The sequence below is a fragment of the Macroventuria anomochaeta genome, assembly GCF_010093625.1.
Source record: "Macroventuria anomochaeta strain CBS 525.71 unplaced genomic scaffold BU25scaffold_13, whole genome shotgun sequence".
NCBI lineage: Eukaryota > Fungi > Ascomycota > Dothideomycetes > Pleosporales > Didymellaceae > Macroventuria > Macroventuria anomochaeta.
The window spans coordinates 326,896-353,990 of NW_022985374.1; the positions used below are offsets into that span (position 1 = coordinate 326,896).

General features: G+C 53.6%; 12 protein-coding genes across 12 annotated transcripts; 5 read left to right on the forward strand and 7 right to left on the reverse strand.

Annotated features, from left to right (window-relative positions):
- Nucleotides 1–548: 548 nt before the first annotated feature.
- On the reverse strand, nucleotides 549–1,568 carry BU25DRAFT_35680 (uncharacterized protein). The gene has a single exon (XM_033703557.1). The coding sequence runs from the start codon at nucleotides 1,448–1,450 to the stop codon at nucleotides 899–901; it is 552 nt and encodes a 183-aa protein (XP_033562620.1). The 5' UTR covers nucleotides 1,451–1,568; the 3' UTR covers nucleotides 549–898.
- Nucleotides 1,569–3,236: 1,668 nt separating this feature from the next.
- On the forward strand, nucleotides 3,237–5,912 carry BU25DRAFT_313068 (uncharacterized protein; the record flags this gene model as incomplete). Its single annotated transcript, XM_033702160.1, has 1 exon — nucleotides 3,237–5,912. A coding segment is annotated over one exon (2,676 nt), but the record flags the coding sequence as incomplete, so codon positions are not given.
- Nucleotides 5,913–8,148: 2,236 nt separating this feature from the next.
- BU25DRAFT_339274 (HET-domain-containing protein) lies at nucleotides 8,149–8,817 on the reverse strand (the record flags this gene model as incomplete). Its single annotated transcript, XM_033702760.1, has 2 exons — nucleotides 8,149–8,305; nucleotides 8,402–8,817. Coding segments are annotated over 2 exons (573 nt in total), but the record flags the coding sequence as incomplete, so codon positions are not given.
- Nucleotides 8,818–9,042: 225 nt separating this feature from the next.
- BU25DRAFT_35778 (uncharacterized protein) lies at nucleotides 9,043–9,602 on the reverse strand. Its single transcript, XM_033703580.1, has one exon. It carries the CDS (start codon nucleotides 9,522–9,524, stop codon nucleotides 9,216–9,218), a length of 309 nt encoding a protein of 102 aa, XP_033562623.1. The 5' UTR covers nucleotides 9,525–9,602; the 3' UTR covers nucleotides 9,043–9,215.
- Nucleotides 9,603–10,051: 449 nt separating this feature from the next.
- Nucleotides 10,052–12,184, forward strand: BU25DRAFT_391120 (uncharacterized protein). Its single transcript, XM_033704600.1, has 3 exons — nucleotides 10,052–10,147; nucleotides 10,311–10,853; nucleotides 10,909–12,184. Exons 1-3 carry the CDS (start codon nucleotides 10,094–10,096, stop codon nucleotides 12,088–12,090), a joined length of 1,779 nt encoding a protein of 592 aa, XP_033562624.1. The 5' UTR covers nucleotides 10,052–10,093; the 3' UTR covers nucleotides 12,091–12,184.
- A 366-nt stretch (nucleotides 12,185–12,550) lies between these two features.
- On the forward strand, nucleotides 12,551–15,070 carry BU25DRAFT_409995 (uncharacterized protein). The gene is made up of 3 exons (XM_033706178.1): nucleotides 12,551–12,724; nucleotides 12,778–13,210; nucleotides 13,370–15,070. Exons 1-3 carry the CDS (start codon nucleotides 12,652–12,654, stop codon nucleotides 14,934–14,936), a joined length of 2,073 nt encoding a protein of 690 aa, XP_033562625.1. The 5' UTR covers nucleotides 12,551–12,651; the 3' UTR covers nucleotides 14,937–15,070.
- Nucleotides 15,071–15,356: 286 nt separating this feature from the next.
- On the reverse strand, nucleotides 15,357–15,662 carry BU25DRAFT_339504 (uncharacterized protein; the record flags this gene model as incomplete). Its single annotated transcript, XM_033702775.1, has 1 exon — nucleotides 15,357–15,662. One exon carries the CDS (start codon nucleotides 15,660–15,662, stop codon nucleotides 15,357–15,359), a length of 306 nt encoding a protein of 101 aa, XP_033562626.1.
- Nucleotides 15,663–15,900: 238 nt separating this feature from the next.
- On the reverse strand, nucleotides 15,901–17,279 carry BU25DRAFT_35797 (LexA/Signal peptidase). Its single transcript, XM_033703587.1, has 3 exons — nucleotides 16,842–17,279; nucleotides 16,169–16,768; nucleotides 15,901–16,093 (listed from the first exon to the last, which is right to left on the reverse strand). The coding sequence occupies exons 1-2, from the start codon at nucleotides 16,876–16,878 to the stop codon at nucleotides 16,215–16,217; spliced, it is 591 nt and encodes a 196-aa protein (XP_033562627.1). The 5' UTR covers nucleotides 16,879–17,279; the 3' UTR covers nucleotides 15,901–16,093; nucleotides 16,169–16,214.
- BU25DRAFT_391127 (Clavaminate synthase-like protein) lies at nucleotides 17,104–18,416 on the forward strand. Its single transcript, XM_033704601.1, has 3 exons — nucleotides 17,104–17,168; nucleotides 17,220–17,272; nucleotides 17,375–18,416. The coding sequence occupies exons 1-3, from the start codon at nucleotides 17,113–17,115 to the stop codon at nucleotides 18,376–18,378; spliced, it is 1,113 nt and encodes a 370-aa protein (XP_033562628.1). The 5' UTR covers nucleotides 17,104–17,112; the 3' UTR covers nucleotides 18,379–18,416.
- A 47-nt stretch (nucleotides 18,417–18,463) lies between these two features.
- Nucleotides 18,464–21,494, reverse strand: BU25DRAFT_409997 (DNA ligase 4). Its single transcript, XM_033706179.1, has one exon. The coding sequence runs from the start codon at nucleotides 21,472–21,474 to the stop codon at nucleotides 18,505–18,507; it is 2,970 nt and encodes a 989-aa protein (XP_033562629.1). The 5' UTR covers nucleotides 21,475–21,494; the 3' UTR covers nucleotides 18,464–18,504.
- A 180-nt stretch (nucleotides 21,495–21,674) lies between these two features.
- BU25DRAFT_35842 (uncharacterized protein) lies at nucleotides 21,675–24,127 on the forward strand. The gene has a single exon (XM_033703610.1). The coding sequence runs from the start codon at nucleotides 21,839–21,841 to the stop codon at nucleotides 24,017–24,019; it is 2,181 nt and encodes a 726-aa protein (XP_033562630.1). The 5' UTR covers nucleotides 21,675–21,838; the 3' UTR covers nucleotides 24,020–24,127.
- A 176-nt stretch (nucleotides 24,128–24,303) lies between these two features.
- On the reverse strand, nucleotides 24,304–25,332 carry BU25DRAFT_420911 (uncharacterized protein; the record flags this gene model as incomplete). The annotated part of the gene is made up of 3 exons (XM_033708053.1): nucleotides 24,304–24,644; nucleotides 24,859–25,038; nucleotides 25,089–25,332. 3 exons carry the CDS (start codon nucleotides 25,330–25,332, stop codon nucleotides 24,304–24,306), a joined length of 765 nt encoding a protein of 254 aa, XP_033562631.1.
- Between the last annotated feature and the right edge of the window lie 1,763 nt (nucleotides 25,333–27,095).

Sequence of the window (27,095 nt, forward strand, 5' to 3'; positions counted from 1 at the left end):
CGCCCGAGAGGATGCTTTTTGCTGTTACATCCAGGCCGACCTTATCACAACAATGGTAATGAGAGTAACGGTCAGCAGAGCAGCGTGTTGCAAATACGGGACGCGTTGTGTCCAGTGAGGTTGGGAAAGCAATTGGTTCGAAACAAGGAAAGTGCGATCGCGCTCGCGTTTGTCAATGGCTCGAGCGTCCCAAACAACGCTCATTACACGTCCTGTTTTAGCACGAGCGAATTTGAGGACTCGGAGATTGCTAATTTGAATACAACAAAGACACTTGTCAACGCGACATCAAACTTGGAAGTTGCAACGTAGACAGCAAGTAATCGCTGGTGGCTGGGCAGCCCCATCCGCTTGACATGTTCTTTACCTGAAAAACGTTGCAGCGAATAGCGCAGCGGTCAGGGGCCGTGCCAGCAACTCATCTACCAAAGTTTGACAGTGAGAGGTAACGGACACCCAGCGGGTGTCTCGTTGCATGCGACAGACAATTGGAAGCCAATTGCGCGCGACGGAGCGGTCGCCGTAGGTACAGTAAACGGCGTACTACACTTGTAGCTCGACGCTTGCGCGAAGATGCGAAGTAACAGTGGACAACTGTCGAAATCGCTCAAGTCCAGCGAGACTACGTCCACCAGGTGGATTGTTTCAGGAATGTTCAATTGACTGGTTAGCAGACGGAGACGTCTCATCTTATCGCTTGCCGGCTCGGAGAGAAAAGACAAACCATAAGTTCGACGGCGCAAGGCTACAACAGACCGCGCGAAGCTGGTGGTCACAAGTGAAAACCGTTGATACGCGATTCTCCACAGACCGGATCCTTCGCGATCTCGTAGTGTGTTGTATGACGTTGGGTCTTCTTGCTTTTCAGGCAGTCGACCGTATTCTCGTAAAATCCTGCTCAATCTCGGTACCTGGCATCCTCCTTGAAGTAATGGCAATTCCAAGTGGAACCGAGAGCAAATAAAGATTTGCACCGAAAATTCTGCCTCGGAATCCGGCCGCCGAGGTTTGGTCCCTGTAGATCACTCTCACTGCGGGAGACAGGCCTACCATGTTCGTGACGTCTCAGTATCACAAACTTCCCAGCACGGTCGGTCAGGAACTGCGAAAGGGTGTTGGGAGCCGAACATGTCCTGGATGGTACCAAGAGTCCACAGCATAGCTGCTCGGCTAGACTTGCGACGTCAAAACAGCCTGGAACTTGCCGGCAGCGGCGGCGGCGACGACGACGACGACGTGTGGAGGATATTCGCAGTGGGCCTAGATCGGCATGCCGGACATTGAAAGCGCATTGAGTGCAGCAAAAGCAAAACTGTGAACAATCGGCCCGTACTGTGAATTGTAGAAGGTGAAGAAGTGCAGGTTGCATTGCAGAACGTGTAGTACAAACACCAGAATGCAGGCCCTGTTTCGGCGTCTTAAGACATCCAGGGTGCTGAAGACGGTGCATCCCAGTTATCCTACGAGAGGTTCTTAGCGGCCTGCTGCACCCTTGAGCCTCTGCAGTCGAGGCAATTACGGTCTTCGAGACAGGCACCTCCAAGAGTGCACACAACAATCTCGATGCATAGGCTGGACACGCCTGGGCGGACGCAACAAGACCGCTGCCTCGTCCCTCCCGCTTCTCCGCATTTCGTCTGGCAGGACTATTTATGGTGGCGAGGACGAGCTCCTCGTTCTGGTGCACTAATAAGGCAAGGTTCCTTGATAGCGTCTCTCCTCTGGGAAGATGCTGCTAGCCATGCAGGGGCAAGTTGACGCCTCTAGTTCGATTGGTCGCCAACTGCGGCATATCAAATACAAACTTGGCAACCGGGGGCTTGCTGGACCCACCTCGAACGGTACGCGTGAAACATGTTGTTGCGTATCCTCATGTGGGGGAGAGTTGGACTCGAGCCGTGGCTTCCCTAGAGGAACAAAGGACATATGAGTGCAGCCTTGGGAGCGGCATCTCACAATAGGACGATCTCGCCGTCATGTCCGAGAGTGCACGGGGAGCAAGAGGTTTGCCGGGTTGCGGCAGGATGCCAAGACGATCTGGAGAGGATGCATATCGCGTGCAGACAGCTTCAGCGAATGAGAGGGCGCTTTTGGGTAGTGGCAGGGTTGCTGACTCGAGCAGATGCTGCATGTCTGCAGGTCGTTTACAGACCGTTTGCACACGAGTACGCTTTGGTGCAGTCCTCATACAGACGCAGCGATAAGCTGCAGGTGGTCGACAGACTGCGGTTGAGGGCAGGCCCTGATGAGCCGCAGGAACAATTAACTTTGATATTGTCGCCTGATAGCAGAAGATGCAAGAAACTTGCGGCTGGCCTGCCTGCGGCGACGCTCGTCATTATCGACATCATGGTTGCGCAGGGTGTGGAGTGGCAGCTGTCGACGGGCCAGCATGTAGCCCCTTGTGATGAATGGAGATCAGGCACAGCCGCGTCCGAAATTGCGCACATTGTTGGCAGTTCGCTGGTGCGCTACGGGTGTTCCTGCGTTTCCAGCACCGCTCCTGCCAGGCCACTGCAGCGCGATTGCCTCCTGCTACAGCAGATCAACTTGGCTGTGAACAGCGTGCGCGCGAATGCAAAATTATCGTGGTGACAGCGCAATCACCACGCTTGCGGCCGGCCAGTGGTGGTGGTGCAAGGATGCGAGCCACGGTACGCGCGAATGCATGTGGGCCCTGCTGGGCTTGACAGTCAGATTGGCATCCGTGCGGTGAATATCCCGTCCGTTTCCCAGCGACAAAAGCGGCGGCCGCGCCGCCCAGTTCGCTGCACCCACGCTGCCTATTCACAACACCACCCGCTCCTCTCGCCGTTCCCCCTCACGGCCTCTCAACCACCACCCAACCTGGAGCCCATTGTCGCACTCAACCCACCTGAGGCGACGTGCGGTATCTGTCCGCTCCTTTCTCTGTCGTTCATTCTTTAATTCTGGGGTGTACTGGCTTCACCCTCCGCGCAGCCGCAGCAGCATTACCACCAGCAACCCCCAGCAACCCCCAGCAACCACCGTATACGATTGCTGCCGTTCGCCCTCGCTGCACCCAAAAATTTCGTCACCTCCGCGTATATTGTATGCACCACGACTGCCCGGCCTGCAATCTGCGTGCTGACCACTGTCTCTCGCTAGTGCTAATACCCGGCGCCTTGTACCTCGACAGCGCTTGTTTCGTCTCGCTGCCGCCGTGCTCTCCACCCGTCGTCGCCGTGCTACACTAATTTCACAGTGCTCTCACCATGGCTCAGGTTGCGCTGCCACGCCATCAGGCTACACAGTCGCAGTCGACGGGTGTAGGCTCACCGCTCTACCAGCGTCGCCAGCAGTCCAACGCCGGCATGGTCGAGATGGTCCCCAACCCCGACTTCTCGTTCCCCATGCGAGGACCAGACACATCTTCGAACGACTCGTTGCCGAGCAAGCCCCGCCCAATGTCAATGCAGTACCCAGCGGCTCGCCGAGGATCCATGCCGCACGCCAGGCAGAAGTCAGTGAACGCACTGCCTGCCTTCTCCTTCAATCCTGCAGGCAATGCACCACCACCCCAAGAGACGTCTCCCCAGGCATCGCCGCGCCTGTCGCCGACGACGCTTGCGAAGCCAATGCATGGCCACCGAAGGGGTGGAAGTGAGCTCATTGGAGGAAGTGCTCGGACAGGCGCGACATTGCTGAGCAGCAGCCCCACCAAGGATGGCTCTCTGTCACCACCTACAACGACACTGCAGCCCGGCCCGCCCGCTGGACGCCGTGGCCACGCACATCGTCGTTCTGCCGCCATCTCGTCCCACGACCTGTCCGCGATCATGAACCCTCCCGTGCCCCCAATGCCCTCTCGAACAGGCAGTGCACCCAACACGCCTGCCGAGAACCTGAACGAGTTCAAGTTCGGTCATTCAGTGAATAAGTCTATGTCACAGCCCTGCCTCCGAAATAGCAGCTCGGACGATGAATCGACGCCTCGCCCTCCATCCAGAGCTCGTGTTGGCTTTTCTGATAAGGTTGAGTACATTCGACCTCTCTCGACAATCTCCTCAGAAACCGAGGCATCGACGCTCCGCGGACACTCGACTACGAACAGCCTGTCGTCGATGGTTGGCGGCAACACTGTAAGCCCAGCATTCACACGGTCAGGCACCCCAACTCGGAGCACAGTAGAGGATGGGAGCCGACCTGGCACCGCTGGCGCTGTTCTGGACAAGATCTTGAGCAACCCGTTGATCGAGGATGCGTCTGACCGCAATCGACCCATGTCTGCTGGACGCTCTCGTTCTGCTGGACCTAGCCCTACCTCTCCTGACATGCCGACCAAAAAGCGAGGCTTCTTTCGATTGGAGTCAAGAAACAGCGACAAGTCTACCCACCGAAGACTGCCGACCAGCATCTCTGACCCTGCCCTCACAACAACCTTCAACTCGTCTCCTTTGGCATCACCCATGGACGCTGAGCCAGTAGAAGACGCGAAATCGAAGTCAAAGAAGTCGAGCCACAGGCCGCGGAAAGTGAAGTCATGGGCGAATTCGATTATACCGAGGAAAGGAAAGCACAGTAAGAAAGCGAAGCGAAGAGCATCGACACCTGAGCAGCCGGACGCCGTGGTCGAAGACGAAGACACTGATTCCTCGGATGAGCTTGATTTTGACTTCAGCCCCAACTTCGATGATGACAACTCCGTCACCATCGTCTCGCCCACAGCGGATACCGTACCAGGACCGAAAATCAACACCGACTTTGCTTCCTGGCAACCGCGACAGCTGAAGCGTGTAGACTCGGATGTCATGAGCCCCATTATTGACATGGATGCAGCACTCGGCCCATTCAACACTCCGAATGGCGCGGACTCGAGGACGCAAAAAAGAGGATTCGCGGCTCATCGACGGGCCATGCACAGTGCAAGCGGCTTTACTCCAAACCATCGCAGGACCGAGAGTGCCCCTGAGCTGGTTCCTTTCGAGTTCAGGCCTTCAGCTGCCACTAGCACCTCGCCAATGGCTGACGTGTTCGAGGAGGAAGAGCCTGAAGAGGAGAAGCCTGAGTCGAAGGACTCCACCCCTACTTCCATTGCGGAAGAGCCTGAGAAGGTTGAAGAGCCGAAGATCCAGATTGTTGAAACGGAGAGCAGGCAGGACGGCCCAGCGATCAACTGGAACTTCAACGATGGTCTCGGCCTGAAGACACGTGCTGAGCCCAGGCATTCGCCCATCCTGGAGGAGCCGCTGTCCCCACATGCTGTGCCTCAATTCGTCCCCAGCGCAAGCTGTTCACAGGTTGAGGTCGTCGAGGATTACGAGGAGCCTCGTACATCTTCGCTCACGCATTCTTCAGACTCAACTGTCACACCACACTCGACGCTGGAGGAGTTCAAGGAGCACCAATCGACCATGGCTGTACCAGCGCCGCTTGCGCAGCAAAGTCTCATGACGCCTAATACCGTGACCTCGTCCTTTGGTTCACCTGACTACCGATCAAGCCAGATCTCCTTTGACACACCTCGTGTAGGTACTGCGGCTTCGTCTGTAACCGACTACCCAGTGATGCCGTCACCACGTTTCGGAGAGCCTGGACCTGAGATGCGCATCTCATCTGAAGATGTGCCATCTCTGACTTCTTCGAGATCGACCATGACTAGCAACATGCAGGGTACCTTCCCCCTTCCCGCTCCTCGCAGGCCTGGTGATCGCTCGGCCTCACTCTGTTCCGCGCCTAGCGAGGTCGAGTCTCGCCGCCGCAAGCGCTCCAGCATTGCAAGTCTTTCTCGTTTGATCAACGGGTCATACGGTAGCGAGAAGAGCAAGCTGTCGATCGAACAGCGACCTCAATCTGCCTACCTTGCACCCATCGCTAAGGATCCTAAGAAGAAGACCAGACGTTTGAGCAAGCTGAAGTTTTGGAAGTCATCGAAAGACTCAGCTCCTTCATCTTCGCAAGCTCAATAAATCTGTTACTACTCCCACCGCCACCTGCCACTTCTTGCATATTATCACGTACCCTAATTCAACGGATTGCGCCCCCTGTTGACGGCATGACATAATGGTCCACACCGATTACCGAGCATATATACATCATCACCACCTTCTCGCATGACACGGAGTTTACCAGCGAGGCTACGAACTTTTAATGGCGCATGCTTTCTTTGTTTCCTTGGAACGCGAACCGGACTTTCTTACTCCCATTGAACCAGCATTTTCCTTACACACAACCATCGTTTGCAGGCACTGGAAAGACGGGTATCTACGAGTCGAATCTTGATCTGCAGTACTTTGACCAGCTCTTTACGGCGGCTCAGTCTCTTTGGAGGCAACACATCTTCTTTGTCTCTCGTTCAGTATATTCGAGGCATGGTTGGGTACACTCCTGCCGCATGTTTTCAAGACATGCCTGCGCAAAAAGCGCAATATGACAGATCTTTTCGCTTTAAATACTTCATCTAGGGCGGCGTTGACCATTTGTGGTGGATCTGATATCTACCGGGAGAGCGACATAGACACATAGTCGTGCATGGGGAAATGCAATGAACACATACACATCTTCAAATCATACCACTCTTCTCCAGACCATTTTCATCGGACTAATCACCTGCAGTACGTCAGCGATCTTCTGTCTTGCGTTGTTGCCGCGCCACTTATCTCGCCTCCTATCAACGACAGCCTTAAACCTAGGTTACACAACAACTCACGCAACGTTACCCCGCGATGCCACCCGTCACATCCTCATCTATTCTGAAACATGGCAGTAGATGAAGAACCATCGTTCCCATCGCGCCTGCCAGCGCAAGTGTAACGGCTATCTACAGACAAATGTCGCAACGAGACGGGCACGTCGATCAAGCCTACATCCACCCACAATCCCTGCTTACGGTCCCTGCTTACGATCCCTGCTTATCTTCATTTGTACATGTGTACGTGCATCCCCACATGCACAACTTGAAACACATACAAGGGCATAATACATGACTCGATGATTGATGCGGTTGGAGTGGATGCGTGGGCGCGGATGAATGCGGAGGCCATCCTGCGTAATCTCCGTAAACTATTGGGAACGTGGCTGTGCATGGCGATGAGGATGGAGGAGTGCGTGCGCGAGCTGGTGGGGTCGATACGAATGAGAGGTGGGTGATATGATAGGTAAGCGCTGAGAGCCGATTGGGAGGTGCATTGACGTTTTCGGATGGGCGGATTTGGAAGGGGACATGCTCAAGTGCACGACCACATATGTAAGTCATATCGTATCGAGAGCATGTTATGTTGGCCGATAAGGACATGTTATGAAAAACAACGCTGTGTTCAGTACGAGCGAAGCATATTGAGATGGTGTGATCGAAAGCCACAATATCTATAGTTCGGCGTACAGACCACCTCAAATGACGCCAATCAGGATATGTGGAAAATCTGAACTTTCCAGATACTCCATCCAATATGTACATGGATCAATTGACCCCCTGTCAAAAGTGCCAATGTCGACCAGACCGCACCTCTTGTATAACGACTTGTGATCATCTGCAGTCAGTATTAAACCTTGCATATGATCATCCAGGTCCTTCGACATCACGAAAAGCGATAGGGGGGGGGGGGCGTATAATCTGTAATATCCCGGTGGGTTCTCGATCGAACGGGTTGCTGGACTTCGACAGGAAGGACCTCTTCTGCCAGAATTGCCATTCGATACAGCGGTTCGTCATTGTAGGAGTCCTCGGTAACACGAGGGTCGTCAATGACAACCTCAACAAGCACCTCTTGTATTTGTCAAGGTCGCCTGGATCGATGATTCAAACAGATCTGTCTTTCCTTCTGTTGTCATCACGATTCCTACGAGTTTCCAATTTAGGCAGCATGTTGTGTGATCATGGTTGTGCCTCGACATACCCACATGATATGGGATTGGAGCAGATACTGATGCCCATGACCAAGTAGGCGCAATGGCTAGTCGAGTTCGAGGCGCTTCTCCGGCTCTTCGTTTGTCGGCTTGCCAGAGTATATTAGCCTTCATGTCGCTTGCCCATAGGTGAGCAAACTAAGGGTCCTTTGATTTTTGATATCAAGCTTTTGCAAGACCGGACAGGTCCACGAGACGACCGGTCGGAACGGTGATATTCAGCATGGTGAAATGCTGAACGATGCTGTTCCAAGGATACATATCCATCATTGACTTCAGTTCTCACTGAAGTGGATCAGTTGGCCCATATGAAGATTTATGTGGCGAGTATTCGCAGTCTACGAAAGATCGACATTCCCATCTGGTTCCTGGATGTCCAAAGTGCAGTGTTCTGCTAGACAACATGCGCTCTTGGAACACCCATGCACGGGAGAAGGTACTGTATGGAGCGTTCGTGATTGCGTCTTCGACTTCAAGTGTATCACCGCTGTCGGCATCCAGGTAGCATTCAAGTGTTTCAAAATCGTGGAGAGACTATTGTGAGTAGTGTTTTCCGCATGCTCGGATGAGTGATGTGCCTTCTTGACCATGATGTGTAAATCTGACAACTTGAAGAGTATGTCCAAACCTCCTCGAGCCTTCAACAAAACCACTTAACGAATTTTCCGCCGCACCTGCCGAGATGATGCAATAAGCGTTTCCGTATATCGACGCCATTTGAGCCGCTTGCTCATTCCAGTCTTTGGAGCTGTTTTGAATGATACACAAGGAATTGATCCATAGATACTGAACCCCTAGTGCTCTAACGACGCGCACTGCATCCATGAATGTTTGGGGGAGTGGAATTAGGATGCCGCTTGTGTGGCGTTGATAGTTGTCGGTTGTTGTTATGATCGAAGTCTTGCCACCCCAGCAGTGGCTCAAGGCAACGTATCGCCCAACTCCGCCATCATTGGGAACCTGAAAACTGACAGATTTTCATCGCAGAAACCAACATAGAGGACACATTTGAGAAGCCGTGAAGCTTAGGCATCGTATAGTCTGCAGTGCGGGTACGCTTCGCCGCAGGTGGTACACGCTCCGATCCACTGTTTTACTCGGTTGCTGGTGCAGTCCGAGAAACCAGAAGAGCCCACTTCAGAGCTGACGCCAATCTCAGGCCATTAATTAATCGCATCTCATCTTCTGTTAGGATGGGACATGTTCTCATATGGCAGTGAGCGTGCAAGCGCCTAACATACCTTCTGCACGATAGAACTGGGGAATTCTGTGCCACATCTTGTGATATCTGATGGAGATGGCCCTCTGGTCCTCTCCATCTTTCCCTATATGCCAAACATCGACATCGGTCATGGTGTCTCTGAGGTGAGGATCAAGAGCAACCGTATGCCGTCCCAAAGAAGTGTGCATAATTCACACTTGTGCTGCTGCCCCTTCAAGTCTTCAAGAGTGACTGAGAGGCCGTCGGTAGACAAGGGCTGACACACGGAGCAGCCACAATGCACGATACTGGTCTGCTGCGCGACTTCATCGCCCAAAGTGCGATCAGAGACAGCGTTGAGTGTAGACGAGGCAGAAGGGCTTCGCTGCATCGACAGCTCGATAGTCAGTTGTAGAACCTCCTCGTCATCTGAGGATGCCATGGAAACGGTGGTCATTTTGTCCAAAGACCATGCAGTAGAGGTACTCGGGTTTACAGGAATATCAAGACTTCTGGCGGACAAGGCTGAAGAATTCCAGACGGCAATATGCAACAACGTGGCGTTGTGCACAGCGGTGCAAGATCGGCGGCAAAGCAAGCACGTACGCAACTCTCACCAGTCGTTGGTAGTTTTTGGAAGAAATTCCGGTGAGATTTTACTGTGAGAGCAGCTTGTAACACCTCGGATCGCCATCCTTGACCGTTCACGTCGAGATACTGCCTCGAATTCACCGCGCTGGCAATGAACAAGTAAATGGTCGTATTATACAAGACCGTCCTGACGCCAAAACTTGAATGATTGGAAGAAGCATGCTGATATCGAGTAGGACAAGTTTGTCTGAGTGTTGAGACGATTGGAGCAGTGTCAGTAGCTGCCAGAGTGAAAAGGTTCAAAGCAGCCTAGTCCCATCAGGCTCTAGCGCGGATCTATAGATTGCGGAGCGAAGGTGGCATCGCCGAGCTCAGGGCGCGTCACACCGCGTACACTACAACCCCACACTTCATACCACATTCACTATTGACGACATGGCGGACGACGAGAAAGAGAAGGCCGAGAAGGTCGCCGCAGCTAAGAAGCGCGTATGTAAAAGAATCCATCATTTATTAGTCAAGCAGGGATGCATATAGCATGGCATCACCGCAGTGAGCACCACTGGTATCATTATACCTTCGGCAGCACCGGTGGTGCAACCCTGCAAGGCTCTTTCTTCTTCATGACATGTGTGCTGACGATAGTGAGTAGTACGAGCAATTGAAGAAGCAGAAGGCTAAGAAAGCTGGCGGTGCAAAGAAGAAGGACAAGAAAGAGGAGACAGAAGCTCCCGAAGAAGCTCCGGCTGAAGCTCCAACCACACCTGCGCCAGCCGAGGAGAAGACCGAAGATGCCGCACCCGAGCCTACAGAGCCCACAGAGCCTGCAGAACGTACATCGCCAGCACCCGCAGACGATGATGAGCCTACCGATTTGCCCGTACCCAAGCCATCACACGGCCGTAAGCCTTCAGTCGCTGTCGAGTCGCGCCAGAGATCCGAATCCTTTTACCGTTCAGGCGCTGGACCTACATCACCTACTGGTCTGACACCTGGGGGCGGCGTCTCGAGCGAGATCTACCGCGAGCAAGTGCAGAAGATCGCCGAGCTTGAGTTGGAGAAGATCAGATTGATTGGTGAGGTCGAGGAGTACAAGACAAAATGGGAGAAAGATGAGGAAGAGCTCGAAGAGTTTAGAGAAGGCAAGGGCGAGGCTGCGATTGCGCTTGAGAAGAGCAAGGAGGCTGATAAGCTGGTACGCATTGCACGGTCTGGATATCTCTGCAAGATAATGCTAATACCCAGCGTAGAAGTCAGAAGTCGAGTCACTCACACGCCAACTATCGCAGCTTCGAACACAGACCGAAAGGTCCACTCGACGCGCTTCAGCTGCATCTCCCAGCCAAACAGAATCAATCGATGATTTGAATGCGCAGATCGCCTCCAAGTCGGCAACAATCGAGTCACTAGAGCTAGAAATTTCGAAGGCCAACACGCAGTTGACGGAGCAAACGAACAAGAACAATGAGCTTCAATCGAAGATATCCAGTCTCGAGTCGGCTTTGCAGAAGGCGGAACAAGAAGCCAGCTCGACTAAGACAGAGCTTTCAGACTTGAAGGCCAATCTGGACAAGGCAAGCGAGCAGGCAGCTAAAGAAGGCTCAGACAGAGATTCTGCGCAGACACGGATCGCACAGGTCGAAGCTGAGCTTGGTGCTGCTAATCGAAAGGCATCAGACTCGATTTCACGAGCCGAATTACTTGAAAAGAAGATCGAGACCCTCACACAACTACACCGAGACAACGACACCCGCAACCAAGCCCGCCTCCAAGAGCACGCCAAAATTGAGCGCGAAGCTGCCGAGCTACGAACCCGCGTAACAGGCTTGAGCAACGAGAATGCACGCCTCCGCGAAGCCGAACAGCGTCGCCGAAAAGCAAACCTTGACTCTATTGAAGACGCGAGCGTGCAAGAGCTCGAAGATGAAGAGCGCGATAGGCTGATGGCCAAGGTCCGCGAACTAGAAGAGGAGAATTTCGAGCTTCGCCGCGGCGTATGGCGCGACCGCCGCACAGCCATGCAGCCCTCAATTGACGACGCCGACCCCTCACAGCCGTACACCAACTCTGGCTTCGACGACATCGATCTCTCCGGCGCCCCACCGACACGCCCTGTTGGGCAAACCCACTCTTCTTTCCAGGACGTCATCAAGTCTGGTATTTCTGCGTTCACGGGTCAGTCGCAGCATCCAGCACATAGACGCAGCGATGCCGCGAGTCGAGCGAAGCCGAGGACGGAGAGTTTGGCAAGTCTGCCGAGCTTGGATGACTTCGAGTTCGATGAAGATGCATTCAAGAAGGCGCAGGAGGAGGAGGCAAAGAAGAGGCTTGAGCGTATCAGAGAGACCAAGAGGGGGTTGAATGATTGGAAGGGCTGGAGAGTGGACGTAGTTGATATCAGAGTTGGCATGGGCGGTGTTTTCGAGATCTAAGTGCAGTAAGTATTGACTGCTAAGATACAGCTACGGAAATGCAACGATCATCATGTAAAGATCACCACACGTCGGCTACCTCTGACAGTGTACTATAGTATGTATGCTTTGTGGCTAGTCTATCTTCGTACCTTCATGGCCATCGGGTATTTACATTGAGTTCTACAGTTAAGCATTGCCAAGCGCTGCAGCTGAGTTAGTTTCGAGCACATTTCGGGACGCCATTGCTTTCGAAACATGTCCGCATTACACTACTACTCTATACCTTCCTTTTGATTCGTTGTCTTGAACAGAAGTTGCAAACGGTGTGGATGAGCAAATTTACCCTTCACGGGTGACTGATGATGCAGGGACTACGCGAGCACGTTCACAGTCAGCAGGTACCACTTGAGCACGATGGCGGATAGTCGAGACAAGCCGTTCGCTTGCTCGTTTCTACCGAACACCCTGGGCTGGGCTCGGCATTTCGAAGAGAAAAATATATAGGAAGTTGTGGTCGACACTGGCTTGAAGGTTGAAGCTGTACAATCAGGTCCGGACAACACCAGCAAAGCCGCAGTCATGAGAACGAAATGCCTCCTCACTCTCACATTGTCGAGTACGGCGACAGCGTTGATCGGGTATCCAATTATGAGTTAGTAACTTCCTCCTTAGTCCACCTACATCAACGTATACTAACATCTCCAGTGTACAATCCCAACTGCGCTTTTGCATGCCGCGACATCTTCTCCAGTGCAATACTCATCTGCTCCGGTCACGACCATGTCACTGGCGCCCACTCTCACGGCCAAGGCGCAACATCACCTGAGTGCTATGCGAGCGATACGCCCTGGCTGACCACTCTTGCCAACTGTATCAACAAGACTTGCACAGACGTCGCACCGTGGGAGCTCGAAAAGTATTGGACTGAAAGAGTGACTGGGAGATCCATGGGTGTCACACCAAAGTGGACGTATCAGGAGACGTTGGTGCAGATGCAGGGAACCGAGCCGCCGAGCAGACAGCTTGACGAGGGTGAGATGCTTGATTTCACGGCGGCGTTTGACGAAGAAACATGGGAATCGACGAGGGGCGCGTTGCAGTATTTTGAGAGTGCGGAGAGGACGCATTCAAGATATGCGTAAGTACAGTCATGCCTTGACTTCCTCCAGCGCAGCACTCGAAGACGAGAATCAGAGTGTTTCCCAATCTCAATTCCGGTCTCTCAGACCACACTGGCGATCATCAGATACTTCAGCCCCAAGACCACGCCTGAAAGGTCGAGCTAACGTAGAGGCAGAATCGTCCTTCTAGTCGTCAGCTTCGCAACTCCGATCCTCATCACCTGCCTCAGCCATCTCCCGTACATGACCTCAATCCTTGACAGACTCAAATCACGTCTAGTCTGGCCATCTCTCATCGGCACCTACCATGTCCGCACCCTTCCCTCTACCCTCGGCAACGCGCCCACTCTAGGTCAGGCATGGTACATCTTCCTTTTCATCATCCTCAATATCGCTCTCACCGCCGGTGGCTACCATTCCTTCCAGTACCCCTCAAACGCCTGGTTTCCCGGCGCCTGGCAGGAGATCATGGCTTACGTATCAGCCCGCACAGGCGTCCTTGCCTTTGCTCTCGCACCCCTCGTCATCCTGTTCTCTGGCCGGAACAATCTGCTCCTCTGGCTTACGAACTGGAGCCACTCAACCTACATGTTGTTGCACCGATGGGTCGCACGAATCTTCACACTGCAAGTCATCCTGCACTCGATCCTAGAATTCATGCTGTACAAACGCCAAGGCAGCGTGGATGCAGAACAGAAGGAACCATACTGGGTATGGGGCATCGCTGCCACCATTGCATGCGTGATCATGGTTGTTGTGTCCTCATTGTGGTTCAGAAGAACAAGCTACGAAATCTTCCTCATCATGCACATCATCCTCGCCGTCTTCGTACTCGTGGGGAGCTGGTACCACATCGAGCTACTTTTCAGCCGGCGCTGGGGCTACGAGTTCTGGCTGTACGCGGCGTGCGCAGTGTGGTTCTTCGACCGAGGCGCGCGGGTTGCTCGCGTTCTGAAGAACGGTATGCGTAAAGCGGAAGTCACTCAGATTACTCCGGACATTGTTCGCATCGACGTCAAAGGCGTTCGATGGGATGCTAGACCAGGACGACATACATATGCGTACTTCCCTACACTCAACCCTCTTCGACCATGGGAAAACCACCCCTTCAGCATCGTCCCGACTGCGCTCCTCCAGTCGCGCAACCACAGCATAGCGGCTGGCTCGTCATGGAGCTCTGAGCACGAAGCCACCGCCGATCTCGAGAAATCAGGCACAGCGGCCGCGATCAGTGCGCGCACACCACACGCCCCAGCACGAGCAGATACTTCCGGTGTCTCTCTGTACATCCGCAAATCCAACGGGCTCACCAAAACGCTCGCGGCTCATGCATCGCTACTCACCCTCCTCGACGGCCCATACCCCAACAACTCCACCGCTGCAGTCCTGCGCACCGACCGCTTAGTCCTAGTAGCAGGTGGCATAGGCATCACCGCCATACTTCCTTTCATTGCGCACCACGTCAACGTCTCCCTTCACTGGAGCCTCAAGTCATCGAGTCAAGGATTAGCTGATGACCTTGCCGTAGTGTTGGATGGGCTCAGAGAAAAACATATTCGTGTTGGTGAAAGGCTTGATGTGGATGCCTTGCTAGAGCGAGAGGAAAGGGAGGGCTGGGGTAGGATTGGTGTTGTGGTATGTGGACCTGGAGGGCTGTGTGACGACGTGAGGAGTGTGGTAAGTGTGCGGGCAAGAAAGGGAAGAGCGAGGTGGGAGTTGGATGTTGAGGCGTTTTCGTGGTAGGGGTACTTGTGTAGGATCGGGTGGCGTGAATATTCAGGACATGAATCGAGTGAGCACTGGTAGTGATTACTTATTCTGTAAGCTTAGGATGTTGCAAACAAGTTCTCTGCCCATGTGCAAGTGAACCGTCTCTCAGAAGTCCCCGCCAGGCTGCGTCTTCGCGTTTCCTGTATCAGAAGACAATACATCCCCAAGACCTCTTCCTTTTTAGCAGAAACCTGAACTATGTAAAACACCTAGATTAATGTTTTGAGTGACGATCAGCTATCACCAAAACCATGCTCTTAATGCTACTGCTTGGTTGTGAGTTATTATTCCCACGCAACTCTGGGCTTTTCCATGCTGGTGCCGTCTTTGATGGCCTGGGAAAGCTTCCTACCATGTGTAAGTTATGTTATTTCACAATGCTTGCCCGACAGCCTACAAATGGCCCATCTGCAAGGCAATCCCTACTGGCGTCTTTAACCGTTCTACCTGGCCCAAGAAGCTAGTTAGCTCCTCTTTCTTGAACTTCCATACAAGCGCCTCTCCAGCCCTGTTCAGTCGGTCTCCAGCTGTCATCTTACTTTGTAGCATTTCTAAAGCTTGCTTGAACTGGTCCAGAGGCCCATTTTTGATTGCAAGGGCTCGGACTGCAGTGTACCATGCTTGGTTGGAGTTTCCCTCCTCGAGTCGAATTCTCAAGCTGGCAAGAAGGCTGTGGAGATTTGAGGCCTCAATTGACATCGTTCAGGTGTGCGAGGACATTGGCAGAGAGCTGGAGAACAACGATGATGGTGGCTGGTGGTACTAAGTGGATCCATATTGAAAAGAGCCGAGAAGCCGATTGTGCACGTGTGTAAGCTAGCAGCGACGTAACAGAGCAAGATGATCTGTAAAGGCGAGCGATCGGGCTGAGTAGAGTGCGGCACAGCATGACATGGGTTGTCCTCATGCTGCGCCGGCACCTAGCCCTATTTAAGTAACATGCCGGCGGATCAGTAGATAAGTGGGTGGCTATCCTCTGTTGTTTGGCCATACTTTTGAGCTGTCGTTGCTGACGATGTTAGTTATAATCGTACGTCAGCGGTTGCTAGATTGCCCGTGTAGCTTTTGAATCTGCACTCTGTTTACCAGTGTGTCCATCCAAACGCATGAGCACCACTCAAGTTGGGGTCCTGACACGAGTGTAATCAGTCTGTCTTCCTAGTATACAACTGATGGGGTATCTCCGAGCTCATGCAAGAACTTACAATACGATATACATCTCCTCGACCGCCGTCCATAGCAGGTAGACTTTCAAGTCCCATTCACCCACTGCCTCTCCATCCCCTGATACTCAACAACGTCTTGTTCGTGGCCCAACCACTTAGCGCTCTCCCACGGACTTATCACCGCCAACACCTTCGCCTTCACCAAGCTCAGCGGCAGCGGCCCAAACAACCGCGAATCCCTACTCCACTCCAAATTATCCCCCGCAATCCAACAATGCCCCTCGGGCACCTGTATAAACCTCTCTTTTGCATTCGCCCAATCTCCCTCTGCCCCCTCCTTCTCCAGATCCCCGTCTTCGCGCGCGGCGCTCATCACACTGACGAAGTCGCCCGGCATGCCGATGACGCGCTTGCAGCCGCGTTGGTGGGGGAAAAGGGGATGTGTGTAGGTTATTACGTCTCCAACTTTGATGTTGCGGCCCCGGCGGTGCAAACAGGAGTATAGGATCCAGGGGCGCTTGTTGAAGGAGTGCGGGATTGTGGGCACCATACTGACGCCGCTGGTATGCCCGATGGAGCCGATGTGTGTGGTGATGATGTGGAATATGAAGGCACCTTTCGCGAAGGTTTTGCTGGCCCCTAAGAAGCGTCGTTAGTGAACGTGCAGAGGACTTGACACAGAGCGAAGTGCAGCTCCTGCAGAGGGACGTACACCACAGATCGCGCGCCTTGGGACCTAGGAACGACATGTCGGAGACTGTCGTGTCGATTTTTGCTTTCACCGTATACGCATGGCTGTAATAAGGATGCGCCGCGGTACCTAAAATGCGCAGCTATCGACAAAGCTGTAGAGTGTTGCTGGAGTGACGATGGTGTCCTTGAGCTTCAGAAGATCAAGACTGAATCCGACGCTAAAACCTTAACTCCGGCCTTGTAACTCGCATCGTGACTTCGACTCCAAACTTAAGACTCACGAAATCGCAATGCTTGTCGAAGATGAGGTGATTGGCCTCAAAAGCCCAGAGCAGGCCACCACAAGGTGAAGAAGAAACGATTCGCCCCGAGGCGAATGGTAAGCTGACATTGAAAGACCTGCACCAACTGGCCTCGCAGCGGACGCAACGTTACATGATGCTGTAAGAGGTGCTTCCAATTTTCATTACCTACTTTCGATCGAAACCTGCATTTCCCTTTTGATCCTGTCAATCATACTCTATATCATTCTCCCATCCTAAGTCTTTCCAGATCTCATAACCACCTACCACGACCTCAACCCCACCACGATCGATACCCTCGATGCAGAACCCTCGCCGCTGGAATTCATGCGCTATGTCGCCCGCAACAGACCGTTCATCATCAAGAACGGCGCTGCAGACTGGAAGGCACGGAAGAGATGGAATGCCGCCTACCTCAAGGAAGTAATGGCCGGCCAAACTGTCAACGTCTCTCTCACACCCCACGGGAACGCCGATTCAGTCGTCAACATTCCATCCGGCGGAAGTGTATTCGTCAAGCCCTACGAGAAAAGTGAAGATTTCGGCATGGTGCTGGACGCCATCAGCGCTCAAGGACTCCACCCCACCTCTTCCAACGGCCTCCCCATTCGGTACGCGCAAACGCAAAACGACAACCTGCGCGACGAATACACAAGCTTATTCTCCGACGTCCCGCCCAGCATCCCATTCGCCCGCGTCGCCTTGGACCAATCACCAGACGCAGTGAATCTCTGGCTCGGCAGCAGCGCCTCGGTGACCGCTCTGCATAAAGATAACTACGAGAACATCTACGTGCAGATTCTGGGGCGGAAGCACTTTGTCCTCCTCCCGCCGTGCGATGCGCCGTGTGTAGGCGAGAAGGAAGTCCTGGCCGCTACTTACGAACCAAAGAAGTCTCAAAACGCTGCAGATGAGGACGAGGTAGCAGATTTAGCGATCCATGTCGACTCACCACCCACCTACGTCCCCTTCGCAACATGGGACCCGGACACACCCACGCTCAACACAACTCCCTACTCGCAGTTTGCTCGCCCGATGCACGTCACGCTCGATGAGGGGGATATGCTGTATCTGCCGGCTTTGTGGTATCATAAAGTGAGTCAGAGTTGTGATGAGGAAGGTTTGTGTTGTGCGGTGAACTACTGGTATGATCTTGATTTTGGTGGAGGATTTTGGAGCACGGCGGGGTTTGTGAGGGGTGTGGGGTTGTTGAGTATGCAAGCACCCCAGACAGAAAGTGAGGCGGTCAGATGAAGAACATGCATCCAAGGCCATATCGCGTTTGACACTGGGGTTGAAGGTCCGTTCTCGTAGTCGCAAGAGGAAAATTGGTCATCATTGTGGCATCGCTACGCTGCACTTTCAGTCGATGTCGCCCCATCACCCCCACTGGAACCTCTCCTCATCGACCATCGTGCCTTCCTCCCAGCACTTCTCAACCCACGCAACACCCACCACCCTCGCCATACCCGTAACCTGAGTACTACTCGCCTGATCACCATCCGGAACGACAACATGCGTGACACCCCTCGCACTATCCCTCTCCACCACCTCGCCCCCACCAAACCGTATATAGTTCGCCGCAACATTCGCTTTGAGACTCCATGCAGGATCTTCGTTAATCTGAACAGCAACCTTGGCATTAACAAACATATAGCTCTTCAGCTTCGTAACATCTTCCCCGTGGCCCTGAAGTTGACCAAGAAACCCTTGTTTATCAAACCCCTTCTTCGCATTCGGCTTCTGCATACCCTCCAACAACTTCCTCATTTCATCGATATCGCCGATATCTCGTGCGTACGAGTCGCCGTTCCCGTCGACATGGCCTTCTACGACTTCGAGGTCGTTATCGTGGAGGAAGAACATATGCCGGTTCGGCTCAAAAGGTAGGAGATACGGTAGTGCGCCGATATCTGCTTCGTCCTGAGCAATGCAGTCTGACAGCCATATTGGTTTGATGATGTTGTTTTGGTTGCGCTTTTCGAGGGATGCGACTTTGATAAGCCGCTTATCGGCGACGATAACGAGGTTTTCGTCGGGCGAGTCGCGCTGGACGATTTTGCCGCCGTTGGCTTTGACGAGGGTTTCGAGGTCTGCTTTGGTTTTCTTAACGGGATAGAGTTGGTCGGTCATGATGTAGAAGGTCAGGCCTTCGAAGAGCTTTGACTCTGGACCTGCGTAAGGGGTGGTGATTGTTTCGTTGCCGGAGATTACGAGGGGCTTTTTGGTAGTTCTTGCTTTCTTGCGGCGCGATTGCTCGATCTTAAATTCCTGTTGTTTTTCTTCAAGGGTTTGTTCTACATTGTCTTGCAATTCGATCCATTCGTGGATGCTCAGGGCTTGGTCCCAACGCTTGTCCACGCGTAGACGCTTGAAGCGTGGGAAGCGGAGCGTGCGACCCATGCGGAATTTGTCGCTGCTCTCTACGCTCGCTGCTTTGCATTCGAGGACGACGGAGTCGCTGGGAAGGATCCACTGATCGGGTCGCTCGTATTGTCGGTTCTCTGCATGGCCACCGAGCTCGATGGTAGGTGGCGGACGTTTGGGATCCCAGTCTTTCCATTTGCCCTTAGTGCGACCTATAATGGCGGCATAGTCCTCACGGCTGAACCCTCCTCCAACTTTGAAGAATGAGAAGCATTTCTCGTAGTCCAGATCTCCCGGTTTGGCATGTTGCTTGACGCGTAATCCGCAAAGGAAGGAGGAGTGAGCACCGCCTCGATGACCTGAACCATAGTAACCACCAATGACGACACAGTCGAGAGACTCACCGAATTCAGACATGTACTCTGGTTTAACCTTCATCCAGTCGTTGTTACGTTCGTTGAGACGGTACATGGAGCGAGGGTTCTTTAGGACCAGGCCTTCTGAGGACTCAGCTACGACCTTTCGTAATGCTGGTTCGACCTCAGTGTGCGAACGCGCGTCGATATAAGGATGGATCTCCAGACGATGGTGAACATTCTTGACCGCTCCCTCTAGTGCTCGGCGGCGGTCTCGCAACATGTATGGAGTCAAGAGCTTGTCGTTGAGATATACGCAGTCGAACACGCGGAAAAGAGGGCGTTGACCAGTGTTCTTGTTGGTCTTGTTCTCTTTTTCCGATATCGCTGCAGTTTTCAACGTACCGAAACCAACAATGTGATCGGTCTCCATGTCCCAAGTAATCATCTCGCCGTCGAGGATGATATTGCGAATGTTCTTCCCGAACGCATCTGCAATGAATCGTGTCAAGGCGCCGGCTTCCTCACCTTCGAGGTGCTTGCCATAAAGGTAGGCATAGTCTTTGGCTTTGCGTGACCAGAAACCGAAGAGCCTGCCGCCTGGTGCCTCTGGATCTTCCATCATGTGTAATTGCATCCGCTCGCCATCCAACTTCTCTTCGATCCAAAAGTTGTCATCGTCAGGGTTCTGCTGAAACCTCGATACGATTTTCTCAAATGAGCCGACCTTGTCCTGGAACTGCGCCAGCTGGGGCTGGAAGCATTGCATCACACTGAGGCCTGTGTCATCACCTTCAAGTCGAACCATTGGGTCATACAGCTCCCAGCAGACTCGTCTAAGATTCGAGGAGATGTTGAAGAGTTGCTCAGCATCAGGATGCCACATATCGAGGAACGTCTTCTCCGTAGCTCCAATCTTCATCTGGCGAAGAATCATACGGATCAGCCAGGTCATCTCTTCGGCGTTCATCCTTCTGTAGAACCTGTTGAAGATCTTGACCTGTTCGTCCTCAGAACCAACCTGCGACAGCTTATCCAAGGCATTATTGACTTCGGCGATGCTCATGTCACTGTATTGAGTTCGCATCTGGCGTGTAGATAAGACCTCATAGCAGCGACCGGCAAAGTCGCCAGCCGTTGATGAGGCTGCTTTGTACAGCTGATCAGGCAGCTTCCAGTTAAGCATCTGTTTTGCATCGTCCGAGTCTTTGCTGATTTTGGTGAGTTTGATCAAGATTTTGGCGATGGCCTTCTCCTTCAGACCGTACATGGCGCGATCACGATCCTTCTCTGGGATGATTAGTCGCATGGCGGGGTAGAAGTCGTTGCCGACATTTTTGCGCCAGTCTTTGATGAAGCGTTCGATGATGTTCCTCTTGGCTTCGTGCGGCGAGAGGTTAGAGTGACCTGATGGTCCAGCTTTGCGACGTGGTCCAACTGGGTGCTTCCTCTTTTGAGATTCCATCAATAGATTGAACAGCTCTGTGAAGAAAGTGTGGAATGGCGGCGTCTTGTGCACGTTCAAGGGCCGAGTTGGGTATTTCTCATCCAGCTCCTTGTCGTGGCCGTACATGAGCGTGTTCTCACGCACCGCCTCGGCGTCGGGCATGCTGGTATCGCCGCCCATGATTGATGCATCGAAGTTGGGACGGCGAGACGGCGAGACGGCGAGGCGGTTTGTTTATGATATTGCGAGTTGGGCAGCTGCAGGCAACAGCGCAGGCAGGCGCGACTCGATGTCGCGCTGTCACATGAGCACTATCGCTCCTCACGGCCTAGCTTGACTCTATTCCAAGCTGTGGGCCCTGCGAACGGGACATGGGCATGTTGGCATAATGGCATAATAGCATACGGTTCCACTTGCACTCGTTTTCCCTTGAGTCGTTCGCTCAGCCCGGCTTTTAGGGGTTCGGTTCTCTGTAAATCCTTCTCGACACTCGCACATCTCGACTTTACGCATACGTCGCGATTCTCAGTTCAATGGGTGCCAAATGAGCAGCTCCGTACGCAGCCGCAGCGTCGTCCCGCAGTCGACCGGCGATACGCAGCACAATGTCCGCGATGCAGCCCTGATTGGAGCCTCCTCAGCCTTCGCCAGACCACCTGCCAAACCTCAGCACCTCACCAACACATACACTGGAGGCAGCAATGGCGCACTCCTCGCTGCCGCCAAAGTAGGCACGGGGCGGCCAAGCACGTCGGCCGGCACTTCTGCGCCGTTGCAAAGAGATTACACCGGCGGTAGCTCGCGGAGCATAAGCAGGCCGCATCCCTTGCTCAAGCACGTCAGCAGCTCGAGCTCCCTGGGTGTGCCGGACAAGCACGTCGACCGCGCTCCGTCGCCGTCATACACTGCTGCCAAATTGGCGGCTGCGCGCCTCAGCCCTCTGCGGCCAGCACCCCAGGACAGAGCTGCAGCTATGATGAGCGAGAGAGACGCCAATGAGCGCGATGTGCTGCCGCCGTCAGGAAGCGTGGGGAACGCACTGGCAAGGCTGGAGCAGCAGAAGCCCAGCCACCAGAAGCCGCCGAGTCAGCAGCCGCGCAGGAGGAGGGACAGCATCGGCTCGCGCCCGGTCGCCAGTGCAGCAGCCAGTGTAGGACCTCGAGATAAACCTACCGACGACACCCCTATACCGCCCACCAACTCCCTCGTCAATATGTTCGAGCAGAACAGGCCTGCTACTCCTACGCAGCCTCCTGCTGCACCCTCAGTTGTCGTCAAGCACTCTCCACCTCCCGTCAAGTCACCTAAGCCTCGGCGCACTTTCACACTACCTCCAGAACCTAATGATGAAGCTCCACTAGTCAGGAAGAAGACAACCACACCACCTCCTGTACCCAAATCGAAGCCTTCGATCGAGGTACCACGACTGCAGTTCACGGACGGCACGAGCGAGTCGTCTCGCACGTTCCTTTCTCAGACGCAGAACGCGCCATTGAAATCACCGCCCATCAAGCAGAAGCCAGTCCAGCTGGCCGCTCTCAACACCAAAGCCGTAACTGGTCCCACAACGTCCAGTCAAGGACGACCGAAGTCCCAAGATTCGAGGCGCTCAGCGACGTTCAACAGGCGCCTTTCGACTTCAATAGAGAGTAATGCACCGTCTTCGCCAGCATCCTTCAAGTCAGCGAAAGAAGAGCTAGAGGAGGAGGAGGGGGCCAAGCCTAGTCTACCTCCCCCGCTCGAGGAAGAAGAGAAGGCAAAACCCGCACTGCCTCCACCACGACGATCGAATACTCGAAAAACCGAGTCCGTCCCAGCCAACGCCAAGCTACTAAAGCCTTCTGTACCAACTCCGCGAAGACAAGGCAAATCCGCCTCTCCCCTTCAACCACCCGAGCGCCTGCAGCCCCCCGAGCGCCTCTCCCCACCGCACTGCCCATCCTCAGCCACTGGCTCCGTCTACCACAACCCATACCAGCGCGAATCCGCAAAAGCAATCACCAAGCACATGACGGGCGAATCCCTCTCGTCGGCAATAATGGGCGCCGCGCTCGCCTCCAGCCGGACATCATCCCCCAACCCCCCACCCCAACCTATCGAGCCGCTCTTCCCACCGCGAAAACCGCACACTCACCACCACCACCACCACATGCCCTTTCACCGCTCGCCGTCCCCGCAAAAATCTTCCCCCCCAAAGACAACAGGGAAGCTGCGGACAACGATGCGCAAAGACCCCTCGCCCCCATCTTCGTCAGACGACGAGATTGATTTCAAGGGCAAGGGTAACAGGATGCTTGGTATGAAGGTGAGGAAACACCCGAACAAGCACCACGAGGGGACGCGCAAGAGGTGGCGCGATCAGATTACTGAGCGCGAGAGGAAGAGGTATGAGGGTGTGTGGGCGGCGAACAAGGGCGTTCTCCTCCCTCTATCTGCGACGAAGGAGAAGGATGGGTTGACGAGTGATGAGGATCCGAGTTTGGATGTGCTAAATCTTGTTGTGAGGGAGATTTGGATGAGGAGTCGGTTGCCGACGCATGTTCTGGAGGAGGTTTGGGCGCTTGTTGATGGGCGAGAAGTCGGCAGGCTGACGAGGATTGAATTTGTGGTGGGGTTATGGTTGGTTGATCAGCGGTTGAAAGGAAGGAAGCTGCCTACGAGGGTGAGTGACAGCGTGTGGACGAGTGCGCGGGGTCTGGGGATCAAGGTCAAGGTCCGTGGCTGAGAGGCGAGTATACATGCATTGCTTGGTGTTTTGTTTTCGAGATACCCACGTCCAATTCAGCAATCTTCATTTGTGTCTAGTATTCCGCTTCACATGTACGTCGACCTTCCTACTGACCAATAACGCCAGAGTCCATTACCCGTTGTCCCCAGGTTGTAAACACAGCCATACCGTCCCTTTGTTCTGCCTCTTTTCCCCACACTTTGCTGAATGCAAACACGAGAACTCCATTACCCGTGAGCCCCCGTCCCAAAAGCCGCCAGCGCCATCATCCGCAGTTGAAATCATTCCGTCAGAGTGGGAGGCGACGACTGCTGGGTGGGCTCAGTGGCTTGGCATGGAGCGGGACTCGGCCCGGCTGGAATCGGGGCTCGCACGCGCGTAGTACTCCCACGACCATGGACATGAGCAAGGAGTCTGTTCTGCATCTTGGTCATGCTGAGGAGGTTGGGCAGGCTCAAGTCGCACGGCGGCGGATCGGTCGTTGGATCCTGGAGTGGCTCTTGTATGTGTCCACGAGTCTGGTAGCCAACTAGGATGAAGAGCAGCTCGTGTAGATCGCGCTGGCGCACTGCCGCCAAACAGTTATTGTAGAACGTGTAGAACGCGTTCTGGTCCCGTCTCACTGCGGTTTAGTTGATGTGGTTCGTTTTCAGTAAGGTCACCAAGGCCAAGGACTGTCCGCGGGCTATTGGATGGACGACGTGGTCGAAATAGATCCGCTCGACAATTCGGACATCTGCTGTTGTGCTTCTCATGGTCCTCAAACCAAGGTATCACGCATTTCGCGTGGAAGACGTGCCCACATTTGTGTATCCCGAAGCCGAGGCCAGGTGTACCTGCCTCTGTGCACATGGAGCACTGGGTGTCGGGCGGCATACATGAAAGTTGGTCCACGCCTGATAGGACAAATGTTCTCAGGGAGCCGTGGATTTGTGCAATACGGTCCCTGAGAGATCTGGCAGTCTGGTCGGACGTCGACTGACGCTCTGCAATTGTGTGTACCGCCCAGCAGCTGCCTAGTTGATCAGTAATACAAGGAAGAGAAGGCAATCGTATTGAGGGATACCTGTCGTGAATGCGTTTGGGTTTGTTTGCAATGTGTAGTGGTGGCCTGTACAGAGAATTGGTGGCTGAAGTATGCAATGATCTAGCATGAGCGTCAATGTGAGGAAGAGGGGGCGCTCATCTTGCGTATTCCTTACCGGGGATTCGGTTGGCCTTCGAAGCAGTACGTGGAGATTGACTGGTTGCAAAGATTCAAAAATGCCGAAAGACGAGGTCGTGGCCGTGTGTCGAGCAAGGAGTACCATGAAGAAACGAGGAGAGGAATGATAAGCTGGCGATGGTAGGGAGATGGGGCAACGTAACAGCAATTACTCAGTTCTCCCTATCTCCGTGATGAGGAGATGCGCTTTGAAGCTTCAGGCTGCGAGACATCAATCAAACCGTAACACGCACTCTGGCAAAACAGCCCGCCGGACGGAACCTTCACTGTCAAGGGCTCATACAGCAAACACTATGGCTGCCTCATCCGCGGCCCGAGATACATAACAGGTATTGCTGCGGTCCTTCCACTCGGTAAACATGAGACAGGGGTGAAGGGCTCCATCACGTGCTGCTCGTTTCGCGACGCGATGTTGTACAAGATCCACCTGCACCCCGGTCAGATGCTCTGCGTCAGAACCGAAGTTGTTATTATACATGTTCATTTACCGTCTGTTCTCTCCGCGCATGACTTGCATAATATCGACAGGGGTTGGCGACCAGAGCCTTTTTATGTGGCTACTCTTTTGATGCACAGAAGCGAGAATGTATCAGTGTGAAAATGTTTCTTTCGAAGATGGACCGGGAACAAACTGTTCTTCTCTCGCCTCTCTGTGACACGTGAAGCTACTCATTCAGCCAGTCGCTCCTCAATTGGAGTTTCATCATAAAGCTTGCGATGAAGCGTCAGGTAATTGCAACTGCAGGATAGAATCAGATATCCCAGCAAACGTCGTTCGGGGTGAGCGGGCGCCATCCAGTGTTCCTACAGCCCGATGCTCTGGGATTGTGTTGATGTGGCGCAGTAGCGAGCTCCTCCTGCGAAGCAACAACATCATCCTCCAAGCCAGAGCGGAGGGCTTCTTGGATCTGGAGTCGAGCTCGTTCGGGTCGTAGTTGGTCGCTATGCTCCGGGCGATAGCGGAAGGCTCGTCCAGTTTCATATCTGATTTGTCTGGCTCGAAGTTCGAGTTGTTCAAGTTGTTCGGCTTATATTCTAGGGCTCTCAAATAAGGCGTCTCAGCAGTAAGGACATTTTCCGTGGTCGACGTTGTTCGCGCGGAACCAAGTTGAAGCACACGGTCGGTGGAATATGTGCCCACACTTCTTCGTTTGGCCAAAAACTGGGGCGAGGGCGCCGAGGCATATGCTTCATTCTGCATCCTCAGCACTGGTGGCCTGGTATGCAGATTCGAAGGTATCCGTGGATGCGTCAGGTAGCGCTGGTGGCTCTGGTGCTGACATGGCTGGAATGAGGCGGAGTTGGTATGGAAGGAGTTCTCGAGATTCAGGAATCTCTTTTCTTGCAGATCCAAGGAGACTGAACTTGCAGTCTTAGATATATCAGCAACAGATACAACATCCCTTTCCGCTCTGGCTATCTGAAAAGGGCGCTGCATCTGGCACAACATAAGTGGGTACAAACTCGGGTAGATTGATGTGTGTCGATGGATGGGGTTGGGGCGAGGGAGCGGAGCAATTCATGCTCGTATGTACTGTGTTACCATGACTACCATTGCAAGGATCTCGGGTCTCTCTACGGAAATGAAAGCTTGTCGGTGGGGTGTTGTACGATAGGAAAGAACACACGGGCACCGACGTTTTGCAACGGTAGCTGGCCAAGCTTCTCTTTCTCTGAACTAAATAGGCTTGTACTTCGGGTTCGGTCGATGTGCTGTTCAAGCCCTACGATGACCTGCGTCCGATACCGGTAGATGTACTGGTTCCAATGCTCTCAGCTCCACGACTTTGTCTCCATGTCCTTCTTCGCACACCTCTTCAATTGACGGTGGTATTCTCTTTCCGTCGA

Coding starts and splice junctions, on each gene's coding strand:
- BU25DRAFT_35680 (XM_033703557.1), bottom strand. CDS start 1,450: ATGCACCGTCTTCAGCACCCTGGATGTCTTAAGACGCCGAAACAGGGC.
- BU25DRAFT_35778 (XM_033703580.1), bottom strand. CDS start 9,524: ATGACCACCGTTTCCATGGCATCCTCAGATGACGAGGAGGTTCTACAA.
- BU25DRAFT_391120 (XM_033704600.1), top strand. CDS start 10,094: ATGGCGGACGACGAGAAAGAGAAGGCCGAGAAGGTCGCCGCAGCTAAG. Junction 10,148..10,310: donor TCGCCGCAGCTAAGAAGCGC/GTATGTAAAAGA, acceptor GATAGTGAGTAG/TACGAGCAATTGAAGAAGCA. Junction 10,854..10,908: donor GCAAGGAGGCTGATAAGCTG/GTACGCATTGCA, acceptor TACCCAGCGTAG/AAGTCAGAAGTCGAGTCACT.
- BU25DRAFT_409995 (XM_033706178.1), top strand. CDS start 12,652: ATGAGAACGAAATGCCTCCTCACTCTCACATTGTCGAGTACGGCGACA. Junction 12,725..12,777: donor GATCGGGTATCCAATTATGA/GTTAGTAACTTC, acceptor TAACATCTCCAG/TGTACAATCCCAACTGCGCT. Junction 13,211..13,369: donor AGGACGCATTCAAGATATGC/GTAAGTACAGTC, acceptor ACGTAGAGGCAG/AATCGTCCTTCTAGTCGTCA.
- BU25DRAFT_35797 (XM_033703587.1), bottom strand. CDS start 16,878: ATGTCGTTCCTAGGTCCCAAGGCGCGCGATCTGTGGT. Junction 16,769..16,841: donor CAAGGCGCGCGATCTGTGGT/GTACGTCCCTCT, acceptor GACGCTTCTTAG/GGGCCAGCAAAACCTTCGCG.
- BU25DRAFT_391127 (XM_033704601.1), top strand. CDS start 17,113: ATGCTTGTCGAAGATGAGGTGATTGGCCTCAAAAGCCCAGAGCAGGCC. Junction 17,169..17,219: donor CCAGAGCAGGCCACCACAAG/GTGAAGAAGAAA, acceptor TGACATTGAAAG/ACCTGCACCAACTGGCCTCG. Junction 17,273..17,374: donor GTTACATGATGCTGTAAGAG/GTGCTTCCAATT, acceptor AAGTCTTTCCAG/ATCTCATAACCACCTACCAC.
- BU25DRAFT_409997 (XM_033706179.1), bottom strand. CDS start 21,474: ATGGGCGGCGATACCAGCATGCCCGACGCCGAGGCGGTGCGTGAGAAC.
- BU25DRAFT_35842 (XM_033703610.1), top strand. CDS start 21,839: ATGAGCAGCTCCGTACGCAGCCGCAGCGTCGTCCCGCAGTCGACCGGC.